At 44.4% G+C, this 23,994-nt stretch overlaps 1 protein-coding gene across 14 annotated transcripts in view; it reads right to left on the bottom strand.

Moving 5' to 3' along the window:
• Nucleotides 1-21,588, bottom strand: part of ANKRD44 (ankyrin repeat domain 44) — a 361,909-nt gene extending 340,321 nt beyond the window's left edge. For all 14 annotated transcript variants that reach the window (XR_012025054.1, XR_012025055.1, XR_012025051.1 and 11 more), the window contains exon 1: nucleotides 21,363-21,588. Coding sequence is in view for 8 of the 14 variants with exons in the window: in XM_072813230.1 (XP_072669331.1) it covers nucleotides 21,363-21,389 (27 nt within the window). In the remaining 6 variants the exon portion in view is untranslated. The remainder of the gene's footprint in view (nucleotides 1-21,362) is intronic.
• Between the last annotated feature and the right edge of the window lie 2,406 nt (nucleotides 21,589-23,994).

Below are 23,994 nucleotides of genomic sequence, written 5' to 3'. Positions count from 1 at the left end.
TCTTTAAGGAATTCCTATGGATAGAAAGAATTTCCTTCTACTTCCCCCACCTTGATTTTTTTTAATGCTTCTCTTTATTTCTCTCAGAAATATTTAATTTGATTTTAAACAATGCAAAGCACTCTTTTGCTTGTGAAGCTAAACAAGTTGGAAAATATTCAAACTGTTGGAAAATATCTAACTTCGATAAGCATGAAAAGGCCACGTAATAGAAACTCTAAGATTCTCTGAAAGTTCCAAAATTTTTCTTATCCCATTACATCCCTTTCGAAAAAGAATCTAACCAACTACATGACAATCTGGAAAAGACAGAATGATGGAGACAATGGAAAGATCAGTGGTTGCCAGGAGTGAGCAGGGCCACAGCACAGAGGATTTTTAGGGCAGTAAGACTACTCTGCATACTATGATGGTGGTTACATGTCACTAAATATTCATCAAAACCCACAGAATGTACAACACTAACAGGGAATCCTAATGTACACTATGGACTTTGTGCGATAATGAAGTACCAGTGCAGGTCCACGGACATGACACACGCACCGCTCTGGTTCTGGATGTAGATGGGAGGGGTGGGCAGGGAGTTTAAGGGAACTCTGTCCCTTCTGCTCAATTTTGCTGTGAACCTGAAACTACTCTAAAAATTAAACTCTATTTTTTAAAAGGATTTTATGCCACTAGATGTCCTATATAAAATAACAGAGAGCCTCCAACTGAAAAAAAAGGGGGTAGGATAGTCAAGAAAAAGGTTAAATCTCCTACAGCCAGAAAAGGAAACGTGTAAGAAAAACCAACGGTGCTGTAAGTAAGGCCTGCCTTGTGACGTCACAAAATACTTGGCAGAGAATGCATGTTTCTGTTTGGTCTAGAGCTGAGGGAGAGAGGAACCAGCAACTCTAGTCATCAGGTCCCAGCGTTCTCTCTGAAGAACCATTCTTAATGCCGGTGAAGCGCTGCACAGAAAAGCCAGACAGAGCCACTCAACACACACATGCAAAGGTACATCACTTTGAATTTTATATCTAGATATTCCACCTCATTTTTTTGCAAAGTAACTGTCCAGATATAATATCATTTTTCAATTCATGAAATCAGGGGACTTCTTAGCTAATTCAGAGATTAACAAACAAACCAAAGAAGCTGTCAGATGTACTCCCTCAAGCAACTGGTTTACCAAAAAAATCAGCTATAAAGCAGGATCTGGTCTTTTAAAACAAGAAACTACTTTTGAATACATCAAATTCTAATTAAATTTTAAAATCTAAGGAAGAACACCATTACAAATATCCTGCTATTATTCAATCAGTTGCACAGAGTGGAATATAAGGAGGGCACACAGAAACCTGATTCCACATGCCTGAGAGGAAGTCTTCATGAACACCAAATAAAGCTTCAAATGTTGGAGAAATAAGCTGCTCGAATGTTCATATGCACAAAACCGACTTTTCATCAAGTATCTACATACTAGAATTGTCCTACAGAAACACAGAGACCATGAAGGAAATGTTGGAACTCATGGTTCATTAATTTCCAACATGTTTTAAGTGAGAATGTATATAAAGACCTATTGCATATCTTTCTACCTTACATTTAAAAGTCAAACTTTTAACACATAGTAGCCTAGTTTTTCATAATTCCAAACATATGTTTTCAAAGGCGATCTCTACTGCCTATGAGACTTGACCAATGTGTCTGTCGTTCACAGTGGAGTTGACCCAGTGGCCCATCCTTGACCAACTGACGGGACTATCAGGGCATGGGAATGCAGGTCACCAGCTGCGATGACATCAGCTCCCCCAGGGTTGCCTCTCTAGAGTTATGGGCTTCACAAGGCAGTCCTGTACCCCTGGAATCCATGAAGACTTTGTGAGAGGTCTGCAGGCACGGGGTGCTCTGTGGGTATCATGTTCCAGATCCCCAGCTTCCGCAGGCACACACTGCTAAAAGGTAGGTGCCTGTGGTTGAGGAGTCATGCTGCTGTTTTTTCACACTCTCCTCTTCATGATCTTCCCTCAAAAGGTAGATTTACTTCTCACTCATTCTGATTCTGACCAAGGGAATTGCCCCTAAGGTGTAAAAATGTCCTGGTAGCAAAGAAAGCATTCAAGGTACTTGAGTCAGGACAACTTCCTTGAATTCACACCTCCCTTCCTTCAATTAACTTTCTTTACTCATCATTCCGGCAAATAAGTTATGGAGGGTATCCATAAATACATAAACTAACTTAAGACAAGAAAGCAAGCCTCATCAAGAGATAAACACACTTCAGATAAGAATGACTGACTCAACATGTCTTAATGATTTATCAGTCTTTGCAATATATTTATGTTTTGATACATGGTAGTGTAATAATTATTACAAAGATAAACTCAATCCAGAAAGTTATTTAACTCTTAGCACCCTAGGATCATATTTTTATTGCAAATTAAAAACAGGATCACCAGGGGTTTTCAATATATTATATTTGGATAAAATTCTGTGTGAGGAAGTTGAATGGAATTATGAGTTCAAGGAGAAAAAGGAACAATGTAAAATTTCCAACTATTAAAGAAGTGCGTGCCTGTGCGTTTCATAAGTGATGACGGAGCACATCAAATCACACTAGTGTTTAAATTCCATTCAAAAAAAAAAACAAAAATAAATAAATAAAATAAATAAATTCCATTCAAAACAACTCAAACAGCAATACAACATTTTCATTTTAAAAGTCAATATTTACCTTCTACCAGGAACTCTATCCTTTGCACCATTCTAACTTTATGATGGAAAACTTCAGATGTCAACCTAGAAACTGTGCAAAGAGATACACAGTTTGCAAAAACCCTTTTGGAGGTAGAAGTTGGGGGTAAAAATGTTGCAGAGCTGCTCAGGAGCATCAGCAGATGGCCCAGGGTAGCCCAGCCTTCTGTCCACCCCGCATCAGTGTTGGGAATCTTACTCTGCCTCCGTTGGGCTCAACTAAGTTAGAGACTCAAACCAAGAACCCACATTAACAGTCACTTCCTATGCAAGTCTTTAAACCACTGTCCCAGTTAAAGCCAGTCTAAACTCTTACAATTACAAAAAAGAAAAGGAAAGAAAAGAAAAGAAAGAAAAAAAAGAAAAGAAGAAAAGAAAAGAAAAGAAAAAAGATAATAAGCAATTGTTTCTTTTTTTGTCCTATTTTCTTGATTGGAGAGGGGAGGGAGCTGTTTCAGGTCTGTTCATGAACCAACACACAGAGCTATCAGTCACACAATTCTTTTTTTTTTTTTTTAAGATTTTATTTATTAATTCATGAGAGACACCGAGAGAAAGGCAGAGACACAGGCAGAGGGAGAAGCAGGCTCCATGTAAGGAGCCTGATGCAGGACTCGATCCCAGGACCCCAGGATCATGACCTGAGCCAAAGGCAGGCAATCACTGAGCCACCCAGGTGCCCCCAGTCACACAATTCTTTTTTTTTTTTTTTTTTACACAATTCTTGGTTGTACATATTTACCTAGAAAAAAATCCACCAAAACAACTTGGCAATATTTTCCACCACTGATCCTTTCACTCGGGCTATTTATATAACAAAAAAATTAATCACGTCCTATCTTTCGTATCCTCGTGGTAAAGATTCCAGGATGAGGAAAGAAGGTAAACAGTTAAGGAACTGAGAATCACGGCCGGGAAGGAGGAGACACAGCAGCAGAAACTGGCACTGGATCATTCATTCATTCAACAGTCACTGCTAACCTAAACTCAGGGTAACCACAGCCCTGCATACTAAAAAGTAGGGGTGCAAACATTCCCCCCCAGAAGTGAACGGCAAATAAATGGCTTAGCTCCAACCTTCCCAAGCCACACACTAATCAAGGAGCTAAAAACAGATTAAAACCAGAAGTGAGAGGCTCAACAGAGAAACTCGTCCCCTTCCATGTAAGAAGGAAAATGAAAGTGCTCATTAGATACATCTGCATTTAGACACATCTAAAGATTAGGCAGTTCTGTGACAAACATTCCCTTCAGATGGCAATTCCAGATACTTCTCATGAAATTCTAAGAAAGAAAAGAGAGCACATTGTGAAGGTATTTTGGGGGTGAGGGCGTGGGAAAGCCTCTGCGTTTCAACACAGTTACCAGTTACAAGTGTTTTCAAACAAGAACGAAAGTTCCACGGCCTTCTGCATATCAAGAAGTTCTTCACCCAAAGGGGAACCATGAGGCAATACCCTTTATACCCTTTTGGCCCTGCGCACAATGGGCTCCCTCTTCTAGACCAACTTTGAAGTGGGTGATACATTCTAATCTAGATAATGCGAATGATATGATACTAGACCCACATAACAATTCCCGGGGCAGCAGACTTCAGTGTTCTTTCATGGGGCGTTTATACAGTATTTCAGCCTATATCCTAAATATAACTGCAGAAATGACATGTGATTTTACAAGAGGTGTTTAAGAATAGGATAGGCAAATGAACCACACCTCAAACTGAGCCAGGAAAAACAAGATCTCTACCCCACTAAGAGTCAGCAAGCCAAATAACAACCACTGGCCTCAGTTTTTCCCTCTGAAAAATGGGAATTTTACCATTGTGTTCACGTCCTGTCTCCTCCAGATAATTTATGATATTGCTCAGAAAATACTGCAGGTCTTTAGAGGGCTTAGGTATTGAGTCCATGTTTTCTAAAGTTATACACATTACATGAATTTCTCTACAAATCTTCTTTATCAACAAGTATCTTCAGTCTTAATTCTTTCTCTCCAGAGAATCAAGAGAGAAAAATAAAGCTAACTTTTGGATGAAAGATCACATGTTGACCGACCTCCCTTCCGCCCCTCACTAACCAGCTCAAGGGGCCCATCTTCTTCCAAGATCAAAAGGAACTCTAGGCCTAGAAGGAGTTTGAGAATAACTCAAATGACTTTGGAAGTACAAGAGTGGGAGACAGACATGAACACTGGAAGCATGCATACACACACACTCACTCACCTGAACCCATAACTCACACCCCAATTACCAGACTTAGCTTCAGAGAGAACTTTCTAGAATAGTGAGAAATATTAGATAAGTAGATATTATGGATCTTTTAATTTTATAATTTCCATTTGTAATAACTGAGTGTATCTTCAAAATATATTTTTTTTAATTTTTATTTATTATTTGTGATAGTCACAGAGAGAGAGAGAGAATGAGGCAGAGACACAGGCAGAGGGAGAAGCAGGCTCCATGCACCGGGAGCCTGACGTGGGATTCGATCCCGGGTCTCCAGGATCGCACCCTGGGCCAAAGGCAGGCGCCAAACCGCTGCGCCACCCAGGGATCCCAAAATATATATGTTTAATTGCTCTAATTGGCATTCCATAAAATTAAAGCTAATTCCATCCCTATATTAATCTAGACTGTCCACCCAAAAAAGCTAAAAATAGTATTTTTAGCACACAATGGGAAATAGAAAATATTAAGATTTCTCTTTCACTCTCCAATATAAGAGGTAAAGTTCTCCTCCCCCATCGTGGATTTTGGAGAACATCAAAAGTACATTTTAACTGTTCCTGAGTCCACATCTGGAGTTTAAAAATCCAGTTTAAAAGGCAAATGATTTAAAATACAAACATATGGCTTTCTTCTCTACAGTGATTCCTAAAGGGAGAGAAAAAAAGTCTGAGTACAAACAAACTATTGTTTTAAAGGGGATTTTTCTTTTTAATTAAAAACACACCAAGAAGGCTAACTAAGCTTCTACTTTCTCCTGGAGAAAATAATAGAAGCAAGAATTACCATATTAATCTAATTAAATCTAGATCAGAGTACAGCATAGGTAATACAAAGACAACACTCAATTTCTGAAGAGTGTGGTCCCAAGTCTGTGCTTGGGTTAGAGTGCTTCACTTGTGCTTCACTTTTTTCTGTGAAGAGCCAGATAGTAAATGTTCTGTTTTGCCAGCCATGCAGGCTCTGTGGCAATGACCTAACTCCACTCTTGGGGCCCCAAAGCAGCCACAGACAACACTGGAAGACACGAGGGAGGCTGTGTTCCAAGACGATTTTATGGATGGATACTGAAATTTTAATTTTATATCATTTTCACGTGTCTCAAAATATTATCCTTTTGATCTTTTTCAACCATTTACAAACATAATAAATTAATTAAATAAATAAATAAAATAAAATAATAAAATAAAAATAAAAACCTAAAAGCTATTCTTAGCTGACAGGCCATATAACAAGAGGCCTCAAACTTGATTCGGCCTGTGGACGGACAGTCGTCTCCCAGCCTCCACGTCAGAGCCACCAAGGCTGGAGCAGCTGTTGGCTCATCTAACCCATGTCGTCGTTCCTTAGTGGAAACTGAGGCCCAGAGAGGTGTGATGTCTCCCAGGGTCTCACAGCCAATTCCACTAGAAAGGGAGGGAAGCATTAGCTCTCCGGAAAAGCTCCCTGAGGCCTTAAAGGAGTGACATTCACCATGGAAAGTAACATGGGCAGTCTCCCTCCATTCTCAATGCCTTCCCTCTTTTTTTTAACATGTATTTATTTATTTGAGAGAGAGAGAGCATGCACACACGTGTGGTGGGGATGGAGGGGCAGAGGGAGAGGGAGAGAGAAACTCAAGCAGAGTCTATGTTAAGCGCAGAGCCTGACTCGGGGCTTGATCTCACCACCCTGAGAGCATGATCTGAGCCAAAACCAAGAGTCGGACACAACCTACCGCACCACCCAGGAGCTCCTCCCTCTTTTTTAAAAAATGTATTTCTCTCCTATTTTTTTTCTTTAGTATGCTCTTTATTCTTTTTAGTACCACTCTCATTTTCATTTTCCTGTGACTCTTTTTATTTTGCCCTACACCTTAACCAGATATATCTCAAAATGAAATACATCTTGGAATTAAAACATTTATGGGGTACCTGGCTGGCTCAGTCTATGGAGTATGCAACCCTTGATCTTCAGGTTGTAAATTCAAGTCCCACACTGGGTGTAGAGATTACGTAAAAAGATAAAAATCTTTTAAAATAAAAGGATTAAGACATAGACATGTACGTAATGATGTTTCACTTACTTTCTTTTTATTTTTTTTTTCTTACTTTCTTTTTAAATTTCATTTGGTAGTTTAAAAAACAGATTCCAAATTAAAGCAACTTTTTACAAAGAATTCTTCTTCTGACTTTTTCATCACTTTTTTTTTCAGAGAAATGTATGGCTTTCTGTTATATGCTCATTCAAGACTTGAAACCTTAATGTTTCTCAGAAACTCTCCCGTGATGATTTTTTATGAAGATTGGTCTATCAACTATTTTGTTCTTACACACTTCCTCAAAAAGACATGGTTTTATACTTCTGTGAAGAGGAAGTGGCATTCTTAAAAGTAATTCTCAGTTCTTTTTGACAACTTAAATCAAGAATGATTGCAAACTCTTCAGAATTCTTTCAACACACATGTATTCTCCTAGATCCATCTAAACATAAAATTCAAATAAATAAATAAATAAATAAATAAATAAACATAAAATTCTTCAGCTGAACAAAACAAGTCAATTCATTCATTAAAGCCAAAATGAAAGAAAAATGTACTTCCTAAAGTTGTAGGAACCAAAATGCTACAATGCAAATCTAAGTGTGGAGATTTCACACAAAATTAAAACCAACAGAAACACCTTCTACCAATGCTGTTTAAGTTAGAGATTTAAGAACAAGTGGGGTAAGGCGCCTGGGTGGCTCAGCGGTTGGGTGTCTGCCTTCGGGTCAGGTCGTGGTTCCAGGGTGGTGCTGCCCGAGTCCCACATCAGGCTCCCTGCAAGGAACCTGCTTCTCCTGCCTGTGTCTCTGCCTCTCTCTCTGTATTTCATGAATAAATACATAAAATCCTTAAAGGAAAAAAAAAAAAAAAGACCAGATAAATGGTTATAAATTTAAAACAAAAAAATAATTAAAATCATATTCTCATAGAATTGAAATTGACCCTAGAGAACATTTTAATTTGACAAATGAAGAATCAACCAGAAATTCAAGAACTATTTATTGAATTCACATAGGCCACTTACTGTACAAAGACTTTTCCCACTTGATTGTCACAACTTCCCCATGAAGCAAGTATTATTATAACCACTTTTAAATCAAGGAAAGTTTTGTCATAGTTGTGCCTGAGACACCTAGTCAGGAGTAGAGATGTGCCTATAGTCTAGATCTTCAGACAGCAACTTTGGTATTCCCTTCACTATGCCACTCCCATGTAATTTTTTGGAAACTGTTCAGTGAGATGTCACATTTTAAAATATAGTATATAGAGTAGTTAGAGTACCCTAGGACCTGGATACTCTTTTGCTAAAGAGCAGAGCTCCTCAAAATAAGATTGTTTCTTCTGGCTGCTAAGAAAAGTAGCATGAGCTACTAAATGCTACACTTATTTTATGGGACCCAAGACTTCATTATACGGAGGTTCCAAAGATCAAAAACCCTGGTCAACTGGCTTCTGAATTACACATAACAAGACCATTTACTCAAGTTGCAACTGGCCATTTCTCAAGCCTACAATCTATTCTTAAATCTGGGCTCCATTAAGAAGAACATGGAAGGGGAGCACCCGGGGGACAAAGCAGACTAAGCGTCCAACTCTTGGCTTTGGCTCAGGTCACGATCTCAGGGTGGGGAGATCGAGCCCCATCCATGTAGGGCTCTGCACTCAGCACGCTCAGCACAGAGTCTGCTTGGCATTCTCTCTCCTCCGTCTGCCTCTGCCCCTCACATCTGAGCTCACACTCGAGCTCTCACACTCTCATGCTCTATACATGATTTTTTTTTAAAAAAAGAAAAGGATATGGAAGGATTTTCGCACTTGCAGAAATAAAGATATCTCTGCTTGCCTAAAAGCAACACTGAGATCCTTGAGGGCAATAGCCAAGTCCTACTTCCTGAGGTGTGGCAACAAGGGTCATTAAAATTGAGACCTGTGATTGCCTGATGTCTTTTAAAACCTCCCAGTTGAGGGGCGCCTGGGTGGCTCAGTGGGTTAAGCCTCAGACTTCTGATTTCGGCTTCAGATCATAATCTCAGGGTTGTAGGATTGGTCCTGTGTGGGGCTCCGTGCTCGGTGAGGAATGTGCTCCTCTCCCTACCTCTCTCTCCTTGCCCCTCCCCCCGCTCGCACACAAGCACGCTCTTTCTCTCTCTCTCTCTCTAAAATAAATAAAAATAAATCTTAAAAACATATATAAGTAAATAAAACTACCCAGTTTAAATAAAATCATGGTTTAAAAGCAATGTAACATCGGGGCACCCGGGTGGCTCAGTTGGTTAAACATCTGTCTTCCCCTCAGGTCATGATCTCAGGGTCCTGGGATCGAGCCTGGAGTCGGGGCTCCCCACTCAGAGGGAGCCTGCTTCTCCCTCTCCCTCCGCCCCTTCCCCTGCTTGTGCTCCCTCCCTCTCTCTCTCTCAAATAAAAAATAAATAAGATCATTTTTAACAAATTAATATAACATCATGATAAGCACCAGGTGATGTACGAACTGTTAAATCACTATATTGTACACCCGAAACTAATACAACACCGTACGCTCACTGGAATTTAAAAAAGAAAACTACAACAAAGTGACTTGGGGCAACTCTAAATTCCCCTGGAAATACCTTACAACTGAAATAACTGTACAAAGATTGCCAAATGTAGGTCTTCCTAAAGGCCCCCAACTTGTGATTTTCAGGTAGAGACTCGAATATCCACCTCGAATTACCAGGGCCACTGAAAGTGAGTCAATAGATGCGTGAGCTTCACAACCAACTCAGGGCTATTTGCCTCTTTCTGGAGGCCACAAAACTAGCAGAATTGTATGCTTTTCTGACAATCAAAGAGGATCCTAACAACTCTACTGAAGGTGTTCTATCAGGGTGACAGTAGAGAGCTTAGAAGGGACACAAAGGCACTGGGGGTTATTCTGTATGTTAGTAAATTGAACACCAATAAAAAATAAATTAAAAAAAAAAAGAAGGGAAAAAAAAAAAAAAAAGAAGGGGCACAAAGGGAGGAGGAAGAAGTAAACTGAAAGGAAAATAAAAAAGCTTCCAAAAAGAGTGAGTCACTAAAATATTCGGGTGCCCTGGGCAAACGCGAAGGTTTTATGGTTTTGTTTTCTTGTTTTGTAAGATAAAGACTTTCTTTTTCAACCTACCCACAGTACCATATTCATACTTTAAGGCATCAGATACCCAGGCAACATCCAAATTGCCCCAACTGTCTCACAGAAACGTGTTTAAGTTTGTTTGAATCAGAATCCAAATCCATTCGCTGCAATTAGTTTGCACTAGAATTAGGGTCTTAATTCTCATTGATCTATTTCCCCTCCCCCTCCCTCTTTTTATCTCGCAGTTGATTTTTATTAGTTTGGGAGGTAGAACTTACTGATTGACCAGGGGCAGAGAACACCCATCACGCGCCCTCCCTACTGCCCATCACCCAGCTACCCTACCCTCCAGCCACCCTCCGTCTGTTTTCTAGAGCTCAGCATCTCTTCTGGTTTGCCTCCCTCTCAATTTTCACCTTATTTTATTTTTCCTTCCCTTCTCCTATGTCATCGGTTTTGTTTCTTAAATTTCACATGAGTGAAATCATCTGATATTTGTCTTTCTCTGCCTGACTTATTTGTCTTAGCATAATATCCTCTAGTTCCATCTACGTCATCGTAAATGGCAAGGTTTCATTCTTTTGAAGGCTGAGAAATATTCCTGTGTGTGTGTGTGTGTGTGTGTGTGTGTGTGTACACCATGTCTTCTTTATCCATTCATCTGTCGCTGGACATCTCGGGTCTTTCCATATTTTGGCTATTGTTGACATTGCTGCTATAAACATTGGGGTCTATGAGCCCCTTCGAATCACAATGTTTGTATCCTTTGGATAAATACCTAGTAGTGCAACTCACAATTGATTTTTTAAAGAAATGAAATCACTTTTTTCCTGTGTATTCCCATAGTCTGGATTTTTTAAAGTGATTTTTAATAAAAATTTATAAGGTTGAAAACAGATCTTCTCCAGACCTACTACATTAATCTGTCAGTGTCATGCACCATGAAGACCATTCATCCAGCCTCTTTCAATGAAGTTTAATATTCCAGGATACATATTTATCCACAAAATGTTGCCAGAACAAGAATATGTACAATATTCAAGTAGACGGGATGGTAGAGACATAAGGACCCATAAAGTAACACCTCCTCTTATGCTTCAATACTCCTTAGAACAAGATGGGATACAAACTCATTTTTTAAAGCTCATGCCTATCCAACACATGGAAACAATGAGTCTTGGCCAGACACAATTTATGTCTCCAGGAGAGGACATGCAGTACCTATCAGAGAAACTCAAGGAAAAATGATTTGTAAATACACAAATACCTCTCCTACCAAGTATACATGTTGAATATTTCTTTCCTTTCGTCTTCTGCTTTCCTAGAATGAACCCTCTGCTTCCGTAAATTCCGTCTTCAGGTTACCCGACAGGCACATCACTCACCTAGAATGCCTTCCATCCTCTTCTACTGTCTAAATCACTCCCTTCCTCTAGGATCACTGGACCCCCTCCAGCTCCCTGATGCCTTTCTTAGTAACTATTCCCATTTCTGGACTTCTGTACCCCCAGAATGTCATTTGTCCAGTCAGACTGTCCTATCTCACACAGTGGAAAAGCTGAGGTCATAGTACTATATGAACATAGGTGCATATACCTGGTTTGACAGGTTTTTCATATGCCACGTGCATTCAGTAAACATCTGCTTAGGGCCTTCCATCCACAAGGCATGCGATACCATCTCTAACAACACCATGAGCTCCATGAAGAAGGGAGCCTCTTGTGATACTACGCCTGTCTCAAGAGGCCAGAAGCACAAGAGCTAAGTATGGGCACCTGGGAGACAAGCTTGCCCAGATGTGAACCTCAGAGTCATGTGACCCTAAAGAGACCACTTAATCTCTCAATTCTCATTTTCCTCATCTGTCAAGTGGAATGATGACAGTCACTCCTTCATAGAGAAGTTGTCCAGATTAAACACCATAAAGCATGATTATTGTCTTACATCCTCCTTTCCAATTGGCTCTCTGGTTTCTAACCAGAAATTTTATTATACTTGTTCTTATCCATTGTGGAAAGAGGGGAGCACAGGACTCCACCAGAGTCACTGCCTTGGAGATGAAGTTTACTAAACAGATGCTGATTGCTTGAATACATAAAAGATACTCCACTTTGCAATGGGTCTCAGCATCCTTCCCCATAATATTTAGGGTCCACATCTCCCTTTTCCTAGTGTCACCCTGATACCTCCCCTATAAAGAAATGGAACCCACTGAGGACCAACTACAGTGCTAACCCACCCCCGCCACCAAAAGTTCAATTTAAAAAGATGAGATATGTAATCAGAAAAGAAGACAATATGTGATCTTTTATCTTTTGATGGGGCAGAAAGATTACTCCAAATTTTGTTTGAATGGAAATCCAATATCCCAGTGTACAGATGGAAGCTCTGTTTATGAAAGTTTTCTTATAGAAGTATTTTTAAGATCTTTTGTTTGTTTGAGCACCTGAGTAAAAACATTTGAACATGTAGATATATACATACACACTCATCCATATTTATATCATTCACTAACCAACCTTTATTGGGCATTTACTATGTGCCTTATACCTTTCTAAGTGCTGAAGTTAACAGCAGTGAATGAACCAAGCTAACAAAACAACAGAAACCTCTGCCCTGTTATTTGTATCTCTTCTACACATAAGTTTTTGTTTTTATAAAAAAATAAAATATATGGTATGAGGGATAGATACTATGGAAAGAAATAAAGAAAGGGGACAAGAAATATGGCACAGGCGGTTGATACAGCATGGTCAGGAAAGGACTCGCTGAGAAGGTAACATGTGAGTAAAGATCTGAAAGGGATGAGGAGGAGCATGGGGACTTCTGGGGAAGACCTTCACAGGCAGCAGGAACATCAAGGGGTCTCAGGTAGGTGACTGGCGTGTTCACTGGATGGTGAGGAGGCCAGTGCTGGTGCCAAGCAGCCAGAGAGAGAAAGGAGAAGACACGGCTGGACAGGTGAGTGGAGGGGGGTGTGGTGAGCCACACTATGACTTCAGCTTCTCCTCTGTGAGATAGGACGGTCCGACTGGACAAATGACATGATCTGAGCATCAGTGTTCCATCACTCTGAAGGCTGTGCTGTGAGCAGAGTATCAAGGCTGGATGAGCAAGTCCAGTCAGAAGGTTGCTGCAATAGTCCAAGTGGTGGTTTGGCCAGGTGGTCAAAAGTGGGAAGATGAACTGAGTGGATTTTTATAGTATTGGAGTATAAACACATATTTAGAATACACCCCAAAAATGAACATTTTAAAGGGTTTTAAATGAAATATGAATGCTGATATTTTCTTTCCCAAACTCAACAAGCCATCTTGCTCAGCTCTGGGGTAGAGGTACCCCTGGGTTTTGGCACCCCATGCTTTAGCAATAATGGGTTGATTGATTTGCCCCAATTTACCTGAATTTCTACCTGGCTTTCTATCCTGACACTTCCTCTGTGCTCACTTCCCATCTTTCTCTTCATCTTGCCTATCTTAGATAGCAAAACAAGCTTCTTCTACAGACTGAGTATATCTACACACACACACAGGCTGTTGATTGCATGTGAGGATTCCCTCCTTGAGAAAGTCTGTGGTCACTGTGTCAACTGTACCCCATCTCTGGGTCCAACGGTTGGGAAACAGACTTTGTTAGACCCAGATGTTATTATGGAGCTCACTAAAATAGGATTATGGGGGGAACCCAGGCCATTTGCTAAAGCAGCATCTCTGAGGAAGGCTAAAGTGGGCACCAGCTCAGCACAGCTCACAACAGACAAACATGGAGTCTGCAAGAAGCACGAGGGAATTCTCACAGGGCCACACAGAGAGCAGCCACAAGGTTGTGTGTTCCTCGCCGAAACCAAGCTTCTGGAGATGCTGGATGACATTCTTGGGGAAAGGACCCCTGACGTTTAGGCAGACATGGGGTGTGTTTCTCAGACCTGGTCAAGTCTAGCTGCCACCACCACCCTGGGAGGCTGGAGGGGGAAAGGTGGAGGAGAGAACAAAAGTTCATGAGAGACAGATACTTTTCAAACCAGACTCCATGAATTGAGATGAGATATGTGGGGCATTCCCTTAGACTGTTAGAACTTGAAAGAACATAGGGGATTTTCCAACCATCCACTCCTATTTTACAGACAAAGAAACTAAGGCCAGGACTTGCCCAAAGTCCTACAACTATTAGAAAAAGAACCATCATGAGTAGAATTCCGTCTTCTGATTCCCATCTAGTATTATTTTGAAAATAAACAAAAGCAATTTAACATTTAAACCTTTTTTTCTTTTTAACGCTGAAACCTTTGAGACAGATTGGAACTGTGAGGAAATTTTGTATGTCTAGGCCTCAGATGTTCTTACAAATCCCTCTAGTTTTACCAAGAGCTCTGGATACTCCCCTGGCACAGAATGGTCTCCTGCTCTTAAGGATATCTTAGAAAGTTCCACTGGGATGTTTATGACTCACAGGGTGGGAGTGAGGGAATTACAGACACATGAAGACCAAGAAATACAAGCAAGCATCGGCTTAGCAAAGCCTGAAAAAGTCCAAAGATGGACTATATACTTCCTATTTGCTTGGCCCAAGTAATAGAGTACTGAGTAAGTTTTCAGCTTCAAAAGGAAAGACAGATAAAAAGATTCTTAAAAATTATGAGTATCATGAAGAAAAACTCAACTCGTGATCATTAATTTCAACCTCGTGGGCTACCAAGTTTTTTACAGACTGGAACGCTGATGAGAGAAAATACCCACTCTCTCAACCTCTGAAGTCGAGCAGAAGCCAAAGATGATGTTGGTAAAAGGGTGCTAAAGGAATAATCAATAAAGCTGAGTCTTTATAAAATAAATAACCTTGCATTAGCTATCAAATGGGGGGAAGGGGTGGCCACAGGGCAGGAATCAGTTTGTAAATCTTGACATCTGTTAAAACCTTCTGGAATCTGAATTTAACTGCTTGACTTTGTTACCTAGGAAATTAAATTGGAGTTCCTCTGCAAATACGCCCTCCACGGCCACATCTGTGAAGAAGACTACAGTACGAACTGTAAACAGAGAGACTGAGTCATACAGGGAGCAGAATGGGAGGAGCCACGGCACCCGAAAGGCATCCAGTCCAACCTCTTCTCTTTACAAAGAACCACCTGAGGCCCCCAGAGCCTAATGTGACCTGCCAGGGGCTGGCTAATGCACCACATATGCCACCTCTCCTTACCTTATGCCCAAACAAACATTGATCACTGATCATTACATTTCCCCCCATCCTCAGCTGTAAGAGCCAGAATGCTCCTGCCACCCCCTCAACCAAGCGGTCAGAACTGATGTATGAAATGAAAACCATTTTCCGACTCTGCACTTGCATAAGGTGATAAAGCAATCTTTGTAATAACTGCTCCAGTGCAAGCCTGACTCAAAAGAGAGTGACTAGCCTACTAATCACTGTCAGGCCTGGGGTGAGCAGACACAGAGTCTGTGTAGCGTGACCGTGCGTCCAGGTTTACCTGGGACACACCTGGTTCACACCTATTTTCTCAGCTTAATATTCAATAGGACCCCCATCAATTTCCAAGTTGTCCCAGAATGAATAAAAGGATATGGTCACCCGAATTCTTTGTAACTCCTAATCATCTACAAATATTTATAAATGTTTGTTTTTTGAGTACACGACATGTCAGGAAAAAAAACAATGAATCCATCACCAATAACCTTCCCATACAAAGGGGCTTTCAAATCATACTAAATCCAAATAATCTTTAAAAGGGCCTCAAGGATCACTACTGTCACCAATCTCTTACGTACTGAGCTTCTTTTTATTTTTTATTTTTTTTGTACTGAGCTTCAATATGGAATCTCCTGTGAGGAAAACAAAAAGGAAAGCCATAGGGGCCACCTAGCTGGCTAAATTAGTAGAGCATAGGACTCTTGATCTCAGGGTGGTGAGTTCAAAGAGCTTATTAAAAAAAAAAAAAAGAAGAAAGAAAGAAAGAAAGAAAAAAGGAAAGAAAAAGGAGAGCCATAGCTTACCAAGTTTGAAAACCACAGGATTATATCTCTCCAGCTCCTCCCTATTTTTTAAATTATTTCATGTTATACTTCATACTGAATATAATTTATATTATGTTGTTGAAACAGAAATCTTTTTAAAGAATGTTTCAGTCCTGCTTCTGGAACAAACAATTGTGTTTTTTGGAGTTTATATTTGCTCCCTATGTAGAGGAAAAGAGGAAGTAAAAGTTGAAACCTTAAAAGAAAAAAAAAGGCATGTGCTGCTGGGTTTACACTAGAGCAGTCAGTCATTTATTTAAGAGACACATAAATTCAGTTTATTTGGAAAAGTCACTGGTCTAAACAGCACAGTTGTTAGGTTTGTGGTCAAGAGAAAGCTACTGATATCATCGTGTGGAAAGTTTAAAAATTTTACCTGGCTACTCAGAAGACTAGAAGTTTCTGTATCAAGATGTCAGGAGTAGTTCTGAGTACAGAGACTGCAGATGGTTTCCACTGTTTGTTTTTGCGTATCTAGCTTACTGATTTTTCTACAACGATCATAGTTTATTTGTTAATGACCAAGGACCAAGAAAAAAAATCCCCAAGCTCCCAATCAACAGGTCTTTCAGCATGTTGGGGAGGTGGAGAAGCAAACAGGATAAGCCGGGCCCAAGTATGGCAGGAGCAGAGGCCTCAGAACAGCTCCTAACTCAGACAGGCCTGGGTCTGACCCCAAGAGCAAGGAGGAGTGTGGGGGTGCAGCTCGCCCAGTGGCTTCCTGGTAATTAAGAGCAAGCACCCATGGGTCCTACGACTGCGCTGACCTTTCAACTATTAAAAGTATAGCCTTGTGGTTAGAGCCCCACCTGTGCGATCAGACTGCCAGGGTAGGACCTGGCGCTCGCTCAGTGGGTGTATGACCTTGAACAAGTCAATTAGCCCCTTTATTCCTGTTTTCTCATCTATAAAATAGGAATCACACTGCCACCTACCTCCTAGTGTGGCTGTGAGGATTAAAAGAGATGATTCACCGTAAGGGCCCAACATTCAAGATCACAATAAATGTAAGCCAGTATGAGGTCTCTGCCAGGAAACACCAGCCCTCAAGAGCACTCCCCAAATCACGTGACTGGATCCCAAAACACTAAAGAAGGGTCCAAAGAATAAAGCCTTTCTTTTCCCGTCTTTGCTGAAGGCAGGACCACAGCATCGTGTTTGCTATAAACCCAGAAGGATGAGGGCAGCCCTATAAAACACACAACATGTCCCCAAGGCCCCACACTGCGAGCTAGAAATCCTGCTTTCAAAGTTACAGAATTTCTAGTTTCTTGCCACTGCCACAGCTGCCAGCCACTGCCTTTGGCAAGGAGATGGGTGACTCAAGTGTGAGCGAGGACTTGGCAAGGGGACACCTAGCCAGAAGGCCTCCAGGCAGGAAGCTCCAAAAGGGCCACCTGCTGAAACGGTTTGTCTATAGGCAGCCCTTGAGATAGAGGTGACATTCTGCTGTCACTAGCAAATTCAGATAAGAATAGTGAACATCTCAAAGGTCCAAAAGAACTTATCATTTGGGCTTCTTAACTCTGAAGAGCTTTATGGGAGGGCGGGGAGGGCAGGCTGCAGATAGGACCAGACACTAAAAATCACCGGAGTACCTTAACCAGACATAACGAGCAGCCGCCAAAAGTTCAATAGCAAACCAAATTACAAAGAGTTTCATGGCTATCTTACACTAAATCTACATTTGTATGAAACAGAACTTCCTTTCCCAAACTTTAAAGTCACCTCTCTTTATCAAAGATATAAAGAAACCTCCTAATGTCCAACCAAGAGGAAGTAATTACATTATTTTTTAAGGTTTTATTTATTTATTCATGAGAGAAAGAGAGAGAGGCAGAGACACAGGCAGAGGGAGAAGCAGGCTCCATGCAGGGAGCCGGACGTGGGACTCGATCCTGGGTCTCCAGGATCACACCCTGGGCCGAAGGCGGCGCTAAACCGCTGAGCCACCCGGGCTGCCCAATAATTACATTATTATATTAATTACACAGGCGAGTGTGTTCTATGCTGCACAGAGTGACCAACTCATCGTGGTTTGCCTAGAATTTTCCAAGCTTTAGTACCAAAAGTACCACATCCTGGGAAACCCCTCAGTTCTAGGCAAACCAAGATGATTGGTCCCCGTAACATTGCAAGAAAAATGATGTTGTGCTGTCTGAAGAGGAAAAATAGAAGAGCACGGTTACAAATGCAGAAGTGCTAAATGCTAAGTTTGTAGCAACAGCTCCCAGTTCCTTCTCGTAGTGAAAAAAAAAAAAAAAGAAAGAGAATAAGTAATTTAAAAAAAAAAAAAAACCACTGGAAACAACACTTGCCTCTCCCTTTTTTAAAACTATCCCAAAACAGAGTTCAGAAGAGACGTTTCCTCCTCGCCCATGACTGAGGTGCCCATGCGGGACTGAGTGTGGACCTGGTGGCCGCCAGCAGCCCAGCCAGTCCCTGCACCCAGCAGCAGCAGCAGGACAGGAAATGTCATCTTCTTACATGCTTTCCTCTAGGCACATATAAAAACAAAGCAAGATGGTTTGTGATTCAGGTTATCAACAAGAAGAATGTGTCTGGGAGATCAGGATAGCAAGCTCAAAATCCAAGAGCCATGGTGAAAACCAAGAATCACTTCACAAACGGGCACTTGGGTGACTCAGTGGTTGAGCATTGCCTTGGGCTCAGGTCATGATCCTGGGGTCCTGGGATCCAGTCCCGCATCAGGATCCCCGCAGGGAGCCTGCTTCTCCTTCTGCTTATGTCTCTGCCTCTCTCTCTCTCTCTCTCTGTCCCTTGTGAATTAATAAATAAAATCTTCAAGAAAAAAAAAAAAAGGTGAGGGAGGAACTGAGAAGTGATTGTTTCACCAGCCGCTGAATGGAAAGTCAGGCACTCTTCTACAAACTCCACGGCAGGAGCAAGACTCCAGGCAGGCCGGCCCCTGCCCACAACGACGAGTAGAACTCTTGGAGTAGGAATTTAAGCAAAGGATTTTTAAGCCTCTGGTGAGGTTAAGCATCAGTACCTAAGAATTTAGTTTCAAACTGAAAGGTAACACCATATAAGGCAAAAAAGACCACACACTTCCCGGACCTAAAGACACACAGAAACCTCCTTTGCTCACGACTCCACCCAGCCCAGACCACCTCCTCATCTCGCCTCCATCTGGCCTTGTCCCAAGATAGGGTGGCAAGTCTCAGGTGCTCCTGAACCCTTAGAACTCCTTAGATCCCTTGTATGCATCTGGAGATGGAGCCAAATGCAGGTTATATGACTCTTCATCTCCATGGCGATACTAGTTTCTTTGGAGAAGGGAGGAGATGTATTAGGAAACATTTTAAAAGACAAACCTCTTTGAAAGTCCTACTCTGATAAATCCCAAAGAATAACTTTTCTTCCTAAGACCAAGAAATAAACTTTCTCCTAGGGTTGATCATGATTTAGGAGAGGACGCCTTCTTCTAATCCTTTCAACACGTCAAATGAGAAGACAGAGGTGTCTAACTCTCGCAAAAAGCACAGAAGTCTGGAAGGCAGGAGGCAGGCGCTAGTTCCAGCAATGCAGGCCAGTAGCTGCGGTCCTTGGGGACTGCATGCTTCCCTCATTCAGATCTCAGGTTCCCCATTTAAAAAAATAAAGGATTTGAGCTGAGATCATCCTCAGCATCTCTTCCTCCTCTAAAACTCTATGTGAAATTCTGTTGTGCGTGTGATTATAAAAAATAATGCCCCTTAGATCCATGTTTTGTACTTCGAAGATTTAGGAATTAAGAGACAAGTATAGTAACTTGGACCAGCAAGGACGACATGACCAGGGCCGCTTCAAACTGGAAGATTAAAAACACACACACACAAATGTCTAACAGTTGTCAAAGTATGTGACCAAAAAAGGTGGAGGGAATCCTTCTATCAACTTGCAAACACTTTTAAATGCTCTGGAACCAATGGCAACAAGTAGATGCCTCACAATTACCAGCTGTTCCTCCTGCTAAATTTAAGGGTAAGATGAATGTCAATTCAGTGATCTCTCCCCCACGGAAAGGGGGGTGGGGGGAGGCCTGTAAGTATTTAGGGCAAACAAAGCAAAATTTTGAATCTGAAAGACGTGAGAGCCCATCCTTCCGGTGACCGACCGCCTCTAGCTTGCGGGTGTTCTAACTGGGGACAGCGAGGCAGCAAGTGCAACCGGCTGGAGACGCAGGAGGTTTCGCACCACGGAGCAGCCCCTCTGCGGGGCGCCGAGGTCCAGCCTGCCTCCGGGCCCACCTGCACCCCCAAACAGTGCTCGTTTCACGACCCTCGAGTAAATGGCAGGAGGGGGGCGAGGGGAAGCCGCCCGGTCCCTTTCCTTCGCGGAAGGAGCTGCAGAGTTTTGTCACGCAGCTCGGCGGGCGCCTCTGAGTGCCGCCGCCCTCGGGGCAGCAAAGGCTGCAAAGGTGGGGCGTCCCCGTCGCCCAGACCCGCCGCGAGGACGCTCGGGGCTCCGCAGCTCCCCTGGGCGGGCGCCGGCCCGGACGGCAGCGGACAGACCCTCGGCGGGCGGGGACGGCGGGCGGGCCCGGGGCGCGCGACTGGAGCTCCCGGGGCACCTCGGCCGCCGCGCACACGCAGCCTCCGCGCCGCGGCGGGGGAGGTCGGGCCGTCCCGGGGAACCGACGCCCCAGACAGCCCGACCCCGGGGGCCGCGGGCCCGGCCGGCCTCCGCCGTGGCTCGGGGAAGGGTCCCCGGCTGCGAGCCGTCCGCCCGCTCCCGCCGCCGCCCTCCTTCCGGGCGGCCCCGGGGAGCCCCTCGAGCCTCCCCTCCCCCTGCCCGGCCGGGGCCCGCGCACACCGGCTTGCACCCGCGCGCACCCGCAGCCCCGCTTGCATCCGTGCGCCCGCGCACCCATGCACCCGCTTGCACCCGCACCCCCGCTTGCACCCGCTTGCACCCGTGCACTCGCACAGCCGCGCGCACCCGCTTGCACCCGTGCACTCGCCCACCTGCGCGCACCCGCGCGCGCACCCGCCTGCACCCGCGCACCCGCGCGCCCGCACCCCGGCGGCGCCCCGGCCCCGGCCCCGGCCCCAGCGCTCGGGCGCGCCGCGGGCACCGGGCGGAGCGCGCAGCTCCGACGGCCCAGGGCGGGGACGGCGCCGCGGAGCCTCAGCCCCCCGCCTGGGGCGCAGCGGGCGGCCGCGCACAGCCCTCCCCGCCGCGCCGAGCCCGCAGCCCGCGCCGCGCCCCCGAGCCCGCCGTCCCCGCCGCCCGCGCCGCCGCCCCTACCTGGTCGGCGAGTTTGAGCACTGCCATTCTTCCGCCGCTCGGCGCGCGCGCATGCAGGTCCCCGGCCCGCAGATGTCACGCCGGGCGCCGGGGAAGCGGAAGGGACCGCCGGGGGAAGGGGGGGAATCTGGCTCCCGAATTTGACAGCCCTCCCCCTGCTCCTCCCCCGCCGCCGCCTCCTCCCGCCGAGAGGCCGACCCGGGCCGCCGGGCTCTGCAGCCGAGCCCGCCCGCCCGTCTACAGGAAGTGCCGGCTGCTGCCAGCCCGGCCGCCACTGACATCACCGCCGCCGCCTGCTCGGCCGCGCCGCCCGGGCCGACGCTGCCTCCTGCCGCCCGCAGCCCGGCCTCGCAGCCCGCGGCCCCCCGCGCCCCGCGCCCCCCGCCCCGCGCCCCGGAGAGCCGGCCCCCCCGCCCCGCGGCCGCACGGGGGCGCGCGGTTAGAGACGCCCCGCGCCCCCGCCCGCGCCCGCGCCCCCGCCCGCGCCCCGGCCCGCGCCCCCGCCCCGCGCCCCGCGCGCACACACACACGCGCGCGCGCACACACACACGCACACGCACGGACACTACCTGATGAGCCGCCCTTGCAGACGCAGGCCTCGCGGTGGCACTCCCAGGCCGCCAACTCCAACCGCAGGGACTCGGTCAACCGCACTTCTCCCTAATCCGGGGCCACATCCCACCCGGGGCAGGGATTGTAGCTCGGGGGCTTTTCTTTGTTCAGTGCGGGGAGGCCTTGGACACGTAGTAAGTCTTTAGCGAGTGTTGGTCAATCACTTAGGAGGGGGGCGGGGGGGCCGGGGCTGCAGCCCTTCCACCCTGTTCTCCAGCTACCTGCCAGCTAGACACAAACCCATCGTGAAGTTCAAACACTGGGTTCTGAGTTGGAGAGATGGAGGTGGGGCGGACTTCTTAGAGAAGACAAGGAGCCCTCAGTTAGATTGTCCTAAATTAATGGGGCTTTTGAGCATCGTCACCAGTCCTGGCTCATTCATTTCTACAAAATCCAGCTACCATGCTCTTCCACAAATAGAAGATTTCAGCCATCAAACAGCACGGGCTACAGATACAGGGGTAATATGCACAAATCCGAGTAAGTGTTGATACTTCTGGAATTTGAAGCGAACGCTTATTTAAGAACTGAGCGCCTGCTTTGTACCAGACACCAGCTAGGCACAGTATGAAAGGCCGGGAGCATAAACAGGGACGATTCCTAGCCTCAGTGGGTGTCCTGCATAAACCACAGGGTCACAACTAAAGAATGTAATCACAGACTGATAAGTAATGGGGGGGGGGGTGCTTCTGAAGGAATCCATGGCAAAGGAATCAGGCCCAAACAGGTTGGTGATGGCAGACATCCCTGGGAAAGTAACAAGAGTTGAGATTCTGGAGGAGGAAGAGTTAACTTTAAGTAGGCAAGTGGGCGAGGTACTGCTCCCAGGTAGCCCCATATGCCCCTGGCAGGCCACAAGGCAAAGCTGCCTTGAATAGTAAATCAGAGCTAGAGGTCTGGGTTGACACCAGATACCTGCCTTTCATTCATTCACAAACCAAATGTGGACTCTTGCTCCCTACTTTCAGAGCCTCTTCAAAGATTCCACGTGGGAAAGGGAGAATGGAGTGGTAGCATTTGCTTAGCATCCTCCTCTTTATTACCCAACCATGGAATTGTGACTCAGATCATACAGACAAGGGAGCTAAGAAAGCGCACTCCTGGCTTCCACTCCTCGATCTTCAGTAATGCTCAGAGACACAACGTTTTTCTCCGCAAGTCCTCCTTCAAACACAAAATAGATTGCATTTGTTGTATCTGGGAGGCAGTTCTTCACCACTGTTGTAGGTATTTGTATTTACTAATTCACCCTGCATGGCTTTGTAACTAAACTGAATAGGACACAGAATTCTCTACGGAAAAATAGCCATCTTTCAGAAGAATGATAACAAATAATTTAATCTGGCAAATGCACTCAAGATCTACTTTGGTTCATCATGGCCATGCCTGTACATAATTTCTTTGGGCCCAATTTGAAAGGAGGAGGGAGCTGTTCTCACAGCTATCTCAACCCTATCAGACCCATCAACCCCTTTTTGAAACTAGTATTTTTAACACTCCCCTTACTGTCTTGAAATGAAATTCATAGACAATATTAATTACCTATGCAAATTGCCCAAGACATCAGTATAATGTCCTAATTATATAATAAAGGAAAATAACTTGTAATTAATTTCATATTAGAAGGCAAAGTAAATAGTAAGATGCTTATACCTGTATGTAGAACCATTGCAAATGAGAGAACTATAAGTGTAGACCAATATAAGTGTGTTATATTCGCAACCCAAATATCAACATGGGCGTTGTCAGACGTGGCATGATTTTGTGAAAGGCTGAACAGTTTTTGGTCAAGTTCCAAACAAAATAAAGAGCAAGGGGGTGGGCTAGAATTATTGACGTGGGTGCATTTACCATAAAGCCTGGATTTAATGTGTTAGTTCATACACTGAAAGTGACTCTGGTGGTTTGTTGAATTGGTTAGCTAAAACTCAGACCCATTGGTGGTCTATATTCAATGAGACTGAGATGCTAAAATGTCCCTGATATAATGTAGAGGAAGAAATCCAAAGGTTCATGGAGC

The sequence above is a fragment of the Canis lupus genome, chromosome 36 (assembly GCF_048164855.1).
Source record: "Canis lupus baileyi chromosome 36, mCanLup2.hap1, whole genome shotgun sequence".
Taxonomy (NCBI): domain Eukaryota; kingdom Metazoa; phylum Chordata; class Mammalia; order Carnivora; family Canidae; genus Canis; species Canis lupus.
The sequence above is the reverse complement of the archived record's forward strand: the minus strand, read 5'-3'. Positions and strand labels throughout refer to the sequence as shown.